The 15,000-nt window shown below is 24.6% G+C and overlaps 1 protein-coding gene across 8 annotated transcripts in view; it reads right to left on the bottom strand.

The window, feature by feature from the left end:
* LOC124432516 (heat shock protein DDB_G0288861-like) overlaps positions 1-15,000 on the bottom strand; it is a 73,356-nt gene that overhangs the window by 148 nt on the left and 58,208 nt on the right. For all 8 annotated transcript variants that reach the window (XM_046981540.1, XM_046981539.1, XM_046981534.1 and 5 more), the window contains 3 exons: positions 2,663-2,723; positions 442-1,910; positions 1-314 (listed from right to left, as the gene is read on the bottom strand). The exon at positions 1-314 is cut by the window's left edge and continues 148 nt beyond it. In XM_046981540.1, coding sequence (XP_046837496.1) covers positions 1-314; positions 442-1,910; positions 2,663-2,723 — 1,844 coding nt within the window. The remainder of the gene's footprint in view (positions 315-441; positions 1,911-2,662; positions 2,724-15,000) is intronic.

The following is a 15,000-nucleotide window of genomic DNA, read 5'->3' on the forward strand; positions in this document are numbered from 1 at the left end:
TTGCTCGTTAAAAGATTATCAAAAATCATTTTGTTATCCTCTTGTTTGGCGACCGGCGAAGTCGGAGGTGAAGTTGTAATCTGTTGTTTCTTCTTTGGATAAATAACTGGACTACGTTGATTATTACCATTGTCAGCCATACGTGTAACTATAGTAATCGCCAATAATTGATGTATATCTATATTCTCCTTGGTATCTGACGATTGACGCCAATAGAATTTATCTGGTGATATCAATGATTTTGAATCCTCTGTACCGTCTGCCATAGATGTCTGATCAGAATCCGTCGTCATACTTCGGCTGGACCAAGAATCCTACGAAAAAAGAAAAGAAGAAAAAAAAAAACAAATTGAAAAATAACAAACACATATATTTTCTTACAATGAAATTGAAAAGAAATGACAAAAAAAAAAGAAATGATTTTACATCATATTAACTTACATTCTTATCACGTCTATCCAAAACGTTATCAGTTATTTCCATTTCTTTTCTATCCTGTTCTACATCTTTTTCCAAACTATCCAATGTTTCAGTACTCTCTGATGATTTATTCCTTCTTTCAGAATCCAATGTATCTGTACTACCTAATTCTGAACTCTCAGATGATTTCTGTAATCTTGATTTTCTAATAGATCTTCTTTCATCTTTATTATTATCGGTTGGTACGATATCAATGATACTTGTACTTGGTACTCTTTTTGGTATACGTCTGACTCTTCTATTTTCTAATCTATCGTCAACGTCAAGATTATCAGAACTTTCTGATGACATTCTTTTGTTGGTCCTTCTTCGAAGAATTTTTCCTTCCTCTTCACGTTCTTCCTCCTCTTCGTCATTCTCCTTTTTATAATGTTCAACATTTTTAAATTCACAGGTATCAATCCTTTCAAAACTTTCCGTAGATTTTGATGTACCCTTGGAAAGTCTTCTACCCGTTGAAAGATTCATATCAGATATGCTACTTCTCTTTTGTAATTCTTTTTGAATCATATCTGAACCATTGTGACACTGATCAAGTATTTCAAAACTTTCTGATGATTTTGATATTGATTTTGATGTTCTCCTTCCTCGAAATTCAAAACTACTTCTTCTACGTTCTATTGAATCATCACTGGTCAAAGCTTCAATGGCCTCTAAACTATCAGAAGATTTAGATATACGATCAGTTGATTTTGATATCGGATTGAGCAGTCTTCTAGATACTAAAGGTTTCGTAGTTTCTTCATATTCTATTAAATTCTCAAATCCATCGGTTGACTTTGAGAATAAGAATGAACTAGCTTCCAAGCTATCGGGTGACTTTGATGATCTACTAGATGACAATCTTCTACGTGGTAACTTAGATTCCAATTCTTCAAATACATCTGATCCTTTTGATATACGATTGGATGATCTCCTTGCGATTGATCTGATATCAACTTGTTCATCACTGGATTCAATGTTAGTTGTCCTTGATACATTAGGTGGGTCCAGACTGTCAGGTGACAAGGACGCAATGCTTGAAGGTTTTTTAGGTAGTCTAAGTTGTGGTTGTTGCTGTGGTTGTTGCTGTTGCTGTTGTTGTTGCTGTTGCTGTTGCTGTTGCTGTTGTTGGGATTGTGGTTGTAGTTGTGGTGATTCTAGGCCTTCGAACACATCTGAATTTCTTGATGTCCTCGCTGAAGGTTTACGTGTAACCGATGGTATTACATTCTTTTTCGATTCTATTGGGGAACTGGACGAGATGATATTTTTAGGTGACTTTGGTTGATCCAAATCGTCCATCGTATCCTCGACTATGGTCGTTATCGTTGACGTTGCAGTCTTGTTTATCGTTGATGGAGCGCGTCTTGGTGGCCGACGATTTTTCGGCCTTACCGAAATTCTATGAAGGGCTGCCGTATGATTCAAGCTGGCACTCTCGAATTGAGCTGTAAAAAAAAAAAAAAAAAGAAAAAAAGAAAATACATTAGCATTGTTTTTTTTTTTTCTACAACCTCATATTTCTCGTCGATCTACAAAGTAAGTATTAATTTTTAAACGATTAAATTAATTACATTTGATTAATCTCTTTGTCCTTGTTTTGTTTTTCTTTTCTTTTGGTAACTTTAATTAATATCTATTAAATATCGATTAAAAAATTGTGATTGTTAAAAATTGAGGAAAAGTGAAAGAAAAAAAATTATTAATCGATAATTTAATTATTAATGGAACAATGAAATATTTCAAATGTATTTTAAATGATTAAAATGGAATCCATGAGAAAAGCTTTATTCATTGAATATTATACAATATTAATGATATTAATTAATGTCATTAAATGGATTAAAAAAAAAAAAAAAAAAAAAAAAAAAAATAAAGAAATGAAAAAATAGAAAAAAGTTATTAAAAGTTAATTATGCAATTATTAATGGAACAATGAAATATTAAAAAAAAAAAAAAAAAAAAATAGATTTTGAATAATAAACAATGGATTTTAAATAATTAAAAGGAAATACGTGAAAAAAAGAAATTTCATTATATAAGAGTATATTTAAAAATTTTGTTTCTCCCACGCACACCCACACACACACACACACACACACAAAAATCATTGAAAAAAAAAAAAAATCTTCGTCCATTAAATTATACAGTTTCTGATATAAATTATTAATAGAAACTCTAATGAATATTTAATACTTACGTAAATCCTCTTTCACCGTAGAAACTGTCCTCTCGACATTTTCTTTCGCGGGTTTGGTGACCTGAAACATAGAAAAAAAAAAAATATATATATATATATGTATATAAAATAAATAAAACGAAAGAATATAATGAAAATTAAAGCAGTAGTATAAAAAAAAAAAAAAGAAAGAAAGAGAAACAAGTGAATCAAAAAATAATATCAATTAAATAAAGAAACTATTACACTTCCGTTTACGAATAATAATTTTAATTAATTAAAAGATCCAAACGATATAAAATCGTATTAACGATTTCTACCTGAAAAATTTACGATAAAACAAAGCAAAAAAGCAAAAAAAAAAGAAAAAAAAAATTTGAATGTTACGTGAGAAGGATATAAAACAAAAAAAAAAAAAAAAGAAAAAAAAAAAGGAAGAAAGAGAAAAAAATTGATCGATCGATCGATCTAAATTGTAATTAATTACCCGACGATGAAAAATATTGCGGTAGTAATTTTTCGACGCAAACGTCGTCGTCGAAAAAAGAAAAAAGAAAAAGAAAAAAAAAAGAAAAGAAAGAAAAAAAAAAAGAAAAAAAAGAAAAGAACAAAGAAAAGAAAGAAAACGAAAAATTATCAATAATAATAATTTTTTAAGCAACAATTTTAACTCCTCTAAAATCATCGAACTTATGTGTATGCTCCTATATAAGCGGGTACGCGTGTTTTTGCTTATGTTTGCATAGCGTGTACGCGTTTTAATATATACGTATACATATCTACGTATGTATCTATGTGTCTATGTGTCTATTTATGTATGTATGTACGTATATATGTGTGGGTTGCTTATAACGGTATAACGGTTGCCGTCAAGTCACTTAACCGCGATCGTTCGAAACCGGTTGCAGGTGCTGTGCCTACGGTACACGTTCTAAAATAAAAATAAGAAATAAAATGGTGAAACAGAAACACACACACACACACACACACACACAGAAAGAGAGAGAGAGAGAGAGAGAGAGAGAGAGAGAGATCATCTAGACAGTAGTCATATTTAGCTCTACGATAAACTGATAAATAACATGATAAATGTTTTATAAGATATCAATAATCATTAATTTAATAGATTGTAAAATATCTGTAACTGTAATAATAATTAAATACAATGACAGTTGATTGACTTCTTTATACGAATTTATCGTAGAAATTATTAAATTCTTAAGTAACTATTATTAATTAATTTAAATAATAATGCAATTTAATAATTATTAATATCAATTATTATTAAGTAAATTTAATGATAATTTAACTCAATAATGATTGAAATCAATTATTAATCAAATAATTTTAATAATAATTTAACTTAATAATTATTAGAAATTCAATCGTTAATTAAGTAACTTAAATAATAATGCAATTTAATAATTATTAATAATGATTATTATTAAGTAAATTTAATGTTAATGTAACTTGATAATGATTGAAATAAATTATTAATCAAATAATTTTAATAATAATGTAACTTAATAATAATTAAAATCAATTATTAGTCAAGTAAATTTAATAATAATATAACTTAATGATGTAACTTAATAATTATTAGAAATGCCATCATTATCAAGTAACTTTAATAATGTTGTAACTTAATGATTAATTAAAAACTTACTCATTATTAAGTAAATTTAATAATTATATTGTTTATCGCAATTAAGTTATATTTATTGAGTGAATTGATTTATACGAATAATCAAAACTCAAAAAAATTACTAATAATCAGAATAAAAAAATAAAAAAAGTAATGATCAATATATATAAATTTAATAATAATAATAATAATAATAATAATAATAATTATTATTATTATTACTATAACTTAATAATTATTAATTTCAATCGTTTATATTGATTATCATTGTTAACTTAATAAAACGATGTACCTTGAAAGGAAGAAACAAAAATGAAAAACCAATTAAAAAAAAATCATAATCATTACAATCAAAAGCAATCATTATTATCATTAATGTAGCTTTAAAAAATGATTATTATTCAATAATTATTATTCAATAATTATTAACGAGATAATTCGTTAATAAAAAATGTAACTTAAAAAAATTTAACTTGACTGATTGTAAGTTAAATAATAAGAAAAGAAATTCATTGACGTCATTATCATAACAATAACAACAATAACAATAATAATAATAATAATATTAATAATAATAATAATAATAACAATAGCGACAACAATGATAATAATGATGATAATAATCATCAAAATTAATGTCAGTATTACCTCCTTCTTTTTGCAATGACTCCGTTGAGGAACCAATGGGATTCTCTGTCTAATCTCCGGCAATTTAGATCTAGATCGATCATCGATCTTACAATTAGATCTTATTGGACCAGGTAACTCATAATCGATCCTTTCTTTACAACCATAAACACCTATCGTAATCTTAGGGACACTCGATTGTATCCCTTGATAATTTTTACATTTAACCGCATTATCTTCCTTAGTACGATCTATCAATCTTCTTCCCTCGATCGGATTTAAATTCAATTGTTCGATTATCGCACGTATGTTCGATGATATATTACTTTCACGATGCGAGACCACCATTTTGATTTCTACAAATCTATATATAAATATATATATATACATATGTGTATGTACACACACAAACACACACATATGTATTTATGTATGCATGTATGTATGTATTGATCGATAATGATTATTTCTTTTTGTTTTTATTTATTTTCGTTTTTATCGAACTCTTCGTAATTTTTTAATTTTCTTTCTTTCTTTTTTTTTTCTTTTTTCTTTTTTTTTTATCGCATTTTTCCAAACAAATCGTACACTTGAACGATGATCTATAAATCAATTTGAATGTTACTTCATTTTTTTGTTCAATAATTAAATTACGCAAAATATGCGTATTGATTATTATTATTATTATTATTATTATTATTATTATTATTATTATTATTATTATTATTCTTTTTGTTTTATTTCTATTTATTTTTTCATTTTAACATTTTTTTTTATTTATTTATTTAACAATGCAATTTGTTCGTTGCATTTATTATTACATAAAATTTATATAATTACATTAAATATTTTATAAAATTATTATATAAAATTTATATAATTTATTTATTTTTATCTCTTCTCCTTACGAAATTTTATTTGAATGAACTTTCGTAAGTGAATTTTTAATTTATCGATTTACGCTTAATTTTTTTATTTGATTTTTAATTTTTCTTTTTTCTTGTTTTTTTTTTTTAATTTAATTCTCATAATTTATCGTTGTTTACATTTAATAGTAATTACGTTAATTCGTTTAATTAAAGAAAAAAAATCACACGTTAAATAATGTTTACTTGAATGATTCACACAAAAAAAAAAAAGAAAAGAAAAAAAAAAGAAAGAAAGAAAAAGAAAAAAAACCAGAGATCGAAAAGATTTCGTCTCGTTAACAAATTAATTTTTTTGTTCTTTTTTTTTTCTTTTTTTTTTTTTTCAATTTAATTCAAATCCCGATAAATTTATTATTCTCGTTGGATTTCGTGCGAATGTTTTCGTAAGATCCGTATATTCTATTTAAAATATAAAAGAATATAATACAAAAGAGCAATTTTATTATTTTCTCAGGATTTCACGTAGTGTCCCCGTTTCTTCGAAGTCAGAGAAAGAAGTCTTTCAATGATCGAAAGATTTCATCATCTCGATCGTTACCAATTTAATTTAATTATATATATATATATATATTTTTTTTTTTTTCTAACAATACTAACAATCAATAACCTAAGGAGAAAAAAGAAATAACATGGGAATAATAATAATTTATAATGGTAAAAGGATTTAAAGATTTCTATGGATTATCGTCGACGAGCCTTTTACGAAGATTCAGGGCAATGATCTACCCACGTTAAATCGCCCACGATCTATGGACTTTAATTTTTCTTCTTCTTCTTCTTCTTCTTCTTCTCTTTTCTTTTTTTTTTTTTTTTCCTTTTTATTTATTTCTAATCAATGATCTCTTAAACAAAGATACACACACACACACACACATGTATATATATATATACGTAACATATTGATTTTGCAAGAAATAACATTTTATTGGCATGATCGACGATTATGTTTAGTAATGACGTTCTACGTTCTAACCGGATGTACGTAGGTTATATTAAACGGAAATTACGACATCATATTTTCCGGTAAAGAAAAGAGAAAGTAAATCGATCAGTTTGCAAATGGACATTCGCTGAATTAAAATAATTTCCATTTACTGTTTTATAAGATCCGGTGATCGATGATTCATGATTTATTAAGAACATATGTCGTTAAAATTGTCAATCATTTTATTAATGAAAAGTATCATTGTTGATTAGAATATTTAGAGAAAAAGAAAAAAAGAAAAAAAAAATAAAGCACACGTTTGTTCAATGTATAGATCAAAGAACGATGATCCATGGATCTATGATCAATGATAGTTAAATATATGTAATTGAAATCATTAATAGTTATATTAATGTAAAGTGTAATTGTTGATTAGAAAATTTAGAAAATTAAAGAAGTATTGAACTATATTAGTTCAATCTACTGTATAGATCAGAGATCAATGATCTATTGATCGCAATTGAAATCATTAATCATTTTCTAAATGAAAAATTGTTGATTAGAAACTTAAAAAAAAAGAAAAAGAATAAAAAAAAGAATACACATTTCTTCAACGTTTTATACAGAACATAGATCAACGATCTATGATCGAGAAATATATATATATATATATATATATATCGTTGAAATAATTTATCGTTTTCTAAATGGAAAGTGTGAATAATTGTTGATTAGAAAATTAAGCGAAAAAAAAAACAAAGATGATTCATTTATTGGATGTATTACATGTAGATAAATGATCGATGATCAATGATTGAGAATAAAATATATATAGATATATAACGTCGCGATCCATTTATCGTTTTCTAAATGGAAAGTGTAAGTAATTGTTGATTAGAAAAGTTAGAAAAAAAAAAATAAAGAACACGGTTATTCCATTCGCTATCTAGATTAGATCGATGATCTATAATCTATAATAAAATAAATAAATAAATAAATAAATAAATATATATATCGTTGAAATCATTTATCATGTACTAAATGGAAAATGTGAATAGTTGTTGATTAGAAATTTCAAAATAAAAAAAAAAAAAAACGAAGATGACTCATACTAATACATGCGTGGATCAAAGATCGATGATCTACAATTGTAAAGAAAATATATACTTTATATATCATTGATATCCATTCATTATTTTCTAAAATGGAATTTAAATGTTTGTTGATTAGAAAATTTAGAAAAAAAAAAAGAAAAAAAATAAAAAAACATTTGTCGAATTTACTAACGTAAATTGGATTGATCATCGATGATCTATCATCGACAATTATTATATAGAAATAACCTTGAAATCATTCATCGTATTTTTAAATGAAAATTACGTCAATGTTGATACGAGAATTTAGAAAATAAATAATAAAAGAGGACACATTTATTGAATCAACTATGTAGAACAGTTCAATGATCTACGATCTATGATCCACGATCTATGATCCAAAAAAAAAATGTGTATATATATATATATATATGCAGTTGAAATCATTTTATTGTTTTCTAAATAGAAAGTAAGTGTACGTAGATTAGAAAATTAAAAAAAAAAAAAAAAAGAAATAAAAAAATAAATAAGGGACAAACATAAATTGCATAACGAATAGATCAAGTTATTCGCATATGATCGATAATGATTATGATGGCACGATCGAGTTAGGCGAGTTATCTTATTTTTTTTAATCGATATGTCAATGTCTCTTATCTATTCTTATTAGAAAGACATTTGTTACAAGTTAATAATAAATGGAGAACATTAATTATTATACAGACAATTATTATAGTAATTTAGATCCATTTCTTTTGTATGATTTTTTTGTTTTTTTTTTTTTTGTTTTTTACCCCGTTTTCCCGATCAAATAGTAAAAAGAAAAAAAAAAAAAAAAGAAGAAAGTAAAATCAATGTTGAGTAATAATAAAAATAATATCATAAAAATATTAGTATTATTAATTACTATCGACGTTATTAATTATAATTGAATTGTTTAACTATTAATTATAATATATTAATAGTATACTACTAATATTAATAACATTACTATTATTATTATTATTATTATATTATTTTAATTACATCATATAATAGTAATTATTCGCATGATAAATAACAATGAAACGCGTTAAAAAGAAATAAATAAAAATCGAAAATTAATTTTGCGATTGAATTATTTAGAATCAAAACAAGAAAAAAAGAGAGAGAGAGAAGAAAATTTCTAATAAATAAATAAAAAGGAAAAAAAAAAAAAATAAAACGATAAAGATCGATGATCTAACGCACGTTATTGTTTTGTTTGTGTTTTTCTTTTTTTCCTTTTTTATTTTCATTGTTAGATCTTTTGTCGTCATTACTGTGCATTGAAGAGATCTTAGAAGCCTAACAATCTAATGTCCCACACTGTCTAATGCTGCACGTTCACGTGCAAACAAAGAGAAAGGACCAGAACTTTGATTTCACCGTTAGAAAATCACCATAAATCACCATAGTTTGTTATACCTAATTTCGGCCAGTAGCTATCTCGATCGTCGTACTTTGCTATTGCAACATATTTTTCTTCTGTCATTAGAATTATGTTTTTTTTTTTTTCAAATTTCTTCTTCTTCAAAAAAAAAAAAATATATATATATATATATATATATAAAAGAAGAAAAAAATTTCTAATATTTTTTCTAACGTTTTTTTATTAAAAACTATTCAATCTTCTGTGATCCAATTTTGTAGTATTTTTATAAAAAAGAAGAAGAAAAAAAAAAGAAATAAAATTAAAAGAAAGAAAAGAAAAGAAAAATATAATACCATTTAGTATTATATTATTATAATCGTTTAATTAATTGATTATTAAAAAAAGAAAAAAAAAAAAAAAAAAAAGTACGAAAAGATTATAATAATATTAATAAATATTATTACATTTATATTATTGATATTTATTATTATTATAAATATATATTAAATTCAATTAATTTAATATTAACAATATAAATAAATTAATATTAACAATGACGATTATTATTATTACTATTATTATCTACGTGACAAATTATTTTTTATATTCACTATATTATTATTATTATTATTATTATTATTATTATTATTATTATTATTATTATTATTAATATAAAAAAAAAATAAATAAATAATAAAATATATAATCGATCATTATTATAATAAATAGAAAATTTTTCTATCGTCATCATTTCTTTTTTTTTTTCCTTTTTTTTTTTTTGATGAACGAAATCAACATTTGCAAAAAAAAAAAAAAAACAGAAAGATAAGGAAAAGGAGCAAAAAAAGAAAAAAATTAATAAATAAGAAGAAGAAAAATAATCAGGGAAGAAATTTAATAAGTGAACGAGTGAATGATTTATGTTAATTGAATGATTACAAAGCGGAAGGAGTGCTGTACGCGCGAATAAAAAAAAAAGAAAAAAAAAAGAAAAAAGAAAAAAGAAAAAAGACAAGAAAAGAAAAATGCGACTAAAATAAAGAGAAAGAAAAAAAAAGGATAATATATAAAAAAAAAAAGGAAGAAAAAAAATATATATATATATATATATATAAAAAATAAAAGAAGAAACCAATTTAACGTGAGAGATAAATTAGTGCATTTGTTTCTAATGCTAACGTTTGCTTGGCATTCCATTAACTCAGCATGGTGACGTTTCACATGGTTGAAAAAGGGAACGTTCCGGAATTTAAAACAACCATAATGACTACATTGCAACGAAGAGACGTGCATTTGATTCGTATGCATCCATGCATATGTCTGTCTATGTATGTGTATGTGTATGTGTATGTGTATGCGTGTGTGTTACCAAGTTCATTTGTAATAGTTTTATGTGACGTTAGAATGATGTTGGAAATCTGGCACGCTCTCGTATTTCCGTCCTATTGTCGTTAAACATTAGTATTGTTTAGAAAAAAAAAAAAAAAAAAAAAAAAAAGAAGGAAAAAGAAGAAGAAAAAAAGAATACCGTTAACGACTATGTAATTTTTATTTTTCTCTTCTTCTTTTTTCTTTTATCTTTTTCTTTTTTCTTCTAATTTAATTCAATTCAATTTAATTAGCAATTATTAATTAGCAATGAAACAATGATAACATAAGTTTTTAATCAAACGTTAAAATTTAATTATTCCTAATGTAATCGCAATTAATTAATATTTGTGAGATAATCATAATCGATTAATTATAATTTTAAACGATATTACGCGACGAATTAATAATATTTTATTTACTTTTATTATTATTATTATTATTATTATTATTATTATTATTATTATTATTAATTATTAATTATTAATGTTAATCGTGGAATTTAATTATATATTAATTTAATTCATGAATATAAAAATTATCCGATTTATATCATTTTAGAATTATTATTAATATTATTTGATATAATTAATAAATTAAAAAAATTACGATGTATTTATTATCGGGAATTATTCATTTTTATTATTAATTATTAATTATTAACAAATCGATTTTCCATTTAATTATTGATTTCTAATTAATATATATATATATATATATATATATTAATTATATTTCATTATATTTCAATTATATTTCTAATTAATTATATATATATTAAATAATTAAAATCGACAGCTTTCAAATTTCAAAAAAAACAAAAACAAAAAAAAAACAAAAAAATAATTTTCTAATCGTTCAATAAAAATTCATGCATAACAAAATAACGTCACAAAAAAAAAAAAAACCACATTGAGATATTTCTTTACCTTAGACATCCCTTAAAAAAAAAAAAAAAAAAAAAGAAAAAAAAGGAGTAGAAGGAAAGAAAAAAAATAGAAAAATAAAAAAAACAAAAAGTGAAAGAATTGACAAAAGCAAGATAGAAGGACAAATATTTAACGGAGAGATCTAAAACGTTGTGCATTCGATATTTGAACGAAACTAAAAGATTCCATTAACAGAACTAAGTCGGCCATAACGAAACGGAAAGAGAAATAGACAAAGAAAGAGATGTTTTGATGGTTAACTAGATATCTCTCTCTCTCTCCCTCTCTCTCTCTCTCTCTCTCTCTCTCTCTCTCTCTTTCCGGCTGAAGTATAAAACAACAAATCATTTCACGCGATACGATTTCTTACGATACGAAGAAAGTGACTACTTTTGAGAGATCCTACTTTAACAGATTTTAACGATACATATGTAATAATGTAAGTAAGAGAGAGAGAGAGAGAGAGAGAGAGACAGATGGATAGATAGATAAGTGGATAGAGATAAATAGAGTATGTTATTATTACGAGAAAGAGAGAGAGAGAGAGAGAGAGAGAGAGAGATAAAAAGATTTTTAACAGGTTCGAAAGATTATTATAAAAAGTAAAAAAGTAGAAAAAGAAAAAAAGAAAAAAAGAAAAAAACTAAATGATTAATCATAATAAATATTTAATGTTTGATTAGGCTTTTTCTTTTTTCTTTTTTCTTTTTTCTTTTTTTTTTTTTTTTAATTCTTTTTTTTCCTTACAATCTGAATTAATAAGCCACCTAATTGTTTTATCATATCTACGAATTATTATTATTATTATTATTATTATTATTATTATTATTATTACAATAATTTCTTATTTTCTTTATTATTGCTTAAATGGAGTAGGAGGTAAATTGATAAATTTCTTTTTCATTTCTCTTTTCAATCTCTTAATTCTTTTCCTTTGACATTTGTTCGTTCGTTCGTTCGTTCGTTCGATCGAAATATGAATTAATTCGAACGATTTGTTTTCTTATTGAAAAAAAAAAAAAAAAAAAAAAAAAAAAAGAAAGAAAGAAAGAAGGAGAGAAATATTTTTAATCGATTGAAAAGATTTAACAAGAGAAGAAAAATATTGGCGTCGGTGAGAAATTGTTATAGTCGGGGGGAAAAAAAAAGATACAAAACTAAAAAAAAAAAAAAAAAAAAAAAAAAAAAGAAAAAAAAAAGAAAGAAAAGAGAATAGAAAGAAACGAAGACAGTGATAGAAATAAATTTAACAAATCAATGAACGAAAAATGATGTTAATGAAAATGAAAGAGAGAGAGAGAGAGAGACAGCCAGAAAGAGAGAAAGAGAGAGAGAGAGAGAGAAAGAGACAGACAGACAGAAGAGAGAGAGAGAGAGAGAGAGAGAGGAGAAAGAAAATAATTTTTAATAATAATTCGTCGAAAAAAAAAAAAAGAAGAGAGGGAAAAAAACATAAAATCAAACATAAAAATGACTAACCATAATAAGTAGCGTTCTTGTTAATATCTGTGTTCTATCCTGAAGTTGGTTATATACTAACAATAAATGATCGACGAGAATGAAAAAACGAGTGAGAGAGAGAGAGAGAGAGAGAGAGAGAGAGAGAGAGAGAGGAGGGGAGAGAGAGAAAGGGTTAGAGAGATTGTTTTATCTCATAAATTCACAAAATGGCGGAACAAATCGATAAGATATGAATGAAAATTTTCTGTTTTGTTAGCTCTTTTTTTTCCTATATATTTTTCCGCCCCCCCCCTCTCTCTTTTTCTTTCGTAAGTATGCCTCACAAAAGGCACAAATCGATAATTCGGTGTAATCTTATCTTTTTATCTTATGAGCTTCGTGAATTTTTTGCAAGGTTAAATATTATCGATACTGAACGTATTATATATGTATATCTATATATGGACATATTATATGGTCAATAATATTTATTAATACATATATGATTATGTGTATGTATAAAAAAAAAAAATATATATATATATATATATGTATATATATACGATTAATACCAATGTATGTTAATTATATTATAAATTTGTGAATTAAATTTTATTGTTATTCCTTTTTTTATTTTTATTTTTATTTTATTGTTATTCTTTCTTTTTTCTTTTTTTCTTTCTTTCTTTCTTTCTCTCAATTATTTTTTTAACGCCTCGAACGAAATGCTTCTTCTGTTATTATTTAAATTATTAATCAAATTTCATATTGAATTGTTAATTATTATTAAATTTTTTTCATACACTCTAACAATGCAATTATTTTTAACAATTTATTTATTTATTTATTTATTTCTTATTAATTTTCATTTTTTGACATCGTAAAATTGCGAGTCAATTTTAATGATTACTTTTTTTTTTTTCTTTTTTTTTTTTTAATAAACCAAAAGCACTGTTATTGCATTTCGATAATTTATTTCTCTTTTTAATCATCATCGTAAAGGTGTAATTAATTTTTAATGCCACTTTTTACAATGCACTTTACAAAGTGCAATAATATTTAATGATTTCTTTTTTTACTTTTTAATACACTTCAAAAGATTACGATTGATTTCAATAGAGTTTAAAAAGTTCGATTAATTTTTAATACACATACACACACACATATATATATATATATACTCGAGAAAGTTCAATTATTTTTAATAATTTTTCTTTCTTTCTTTTTTTTTTTTTTTTTTTTTTTTTTAAAGAACACTCCGAAAGCATAATTAATTTTTAATAATAATTTTTTCAATCGCTTCGAAAGAGCAATTAATTATTAATGATTTTTTTTATTTCTTTTTTTTTTTTTTTTTTTTTTTTTTTATTATTATTATTTTAAAGAGCATTCCGACGACGCAATTTAATTTTTAACGCTCGAAGAGCGCAATCTTTTTTTAAACAATTCTTTTTCTTTTTTGCCTATTCCACCTCAATTTGCCCCGCCGACCCCCCCCCCCAAACACCCACCACCCTCGCCTAGCTAGAAAAAAATCGCAGTCGATGTTGAATTTTTTTATTTCGTTTAATCCTACTGAATTATATCGTAAAAGGTGCGATTAAAATTTTTACCTTTCTTATCAAAACAAAATATATATAAATTATATATATATATATATGTATATATATATATATATATATATAAATATACATAAATATAAGTACACACGCGCACGCACACGAAGAGTCGATTAATTTTTAATTCTGATTAAGAGATTGCGGATTAAATTTTTTTCTCTCCCCCGTCCTCGGTTAAACACATTAAACACCATTAAATTAAATTTAACGGAGCAAATAAGTGTTCGATCATTTCCAATAAAATGCACTTTCTTCGCTGCAATACACTCTGAAACGTACAAAATAAGGGGGGAAAAAAAAAAAGAAAAAAAAAGAGAGAGAGAGAGAAATTATATCCTTCGTTGCACGCACTCGTAACTTTCCTCTCAACCCTTCCCTTCCCTCCCCACG

The sequence above is a fragment of the Vespa crabro genome, chromosome 25 (genome assembly GCF_910589235.1).
Source record: "Vespa crabro chromosome 25, iyVesCrab1.2, whole genome shotgun sequence".
Lineage (NCBI taxonomy): Eukaryota > Metazoa > Arthropoda > Insecta > Hymenoptera > Vespidae > Vespa > Vespa crabro.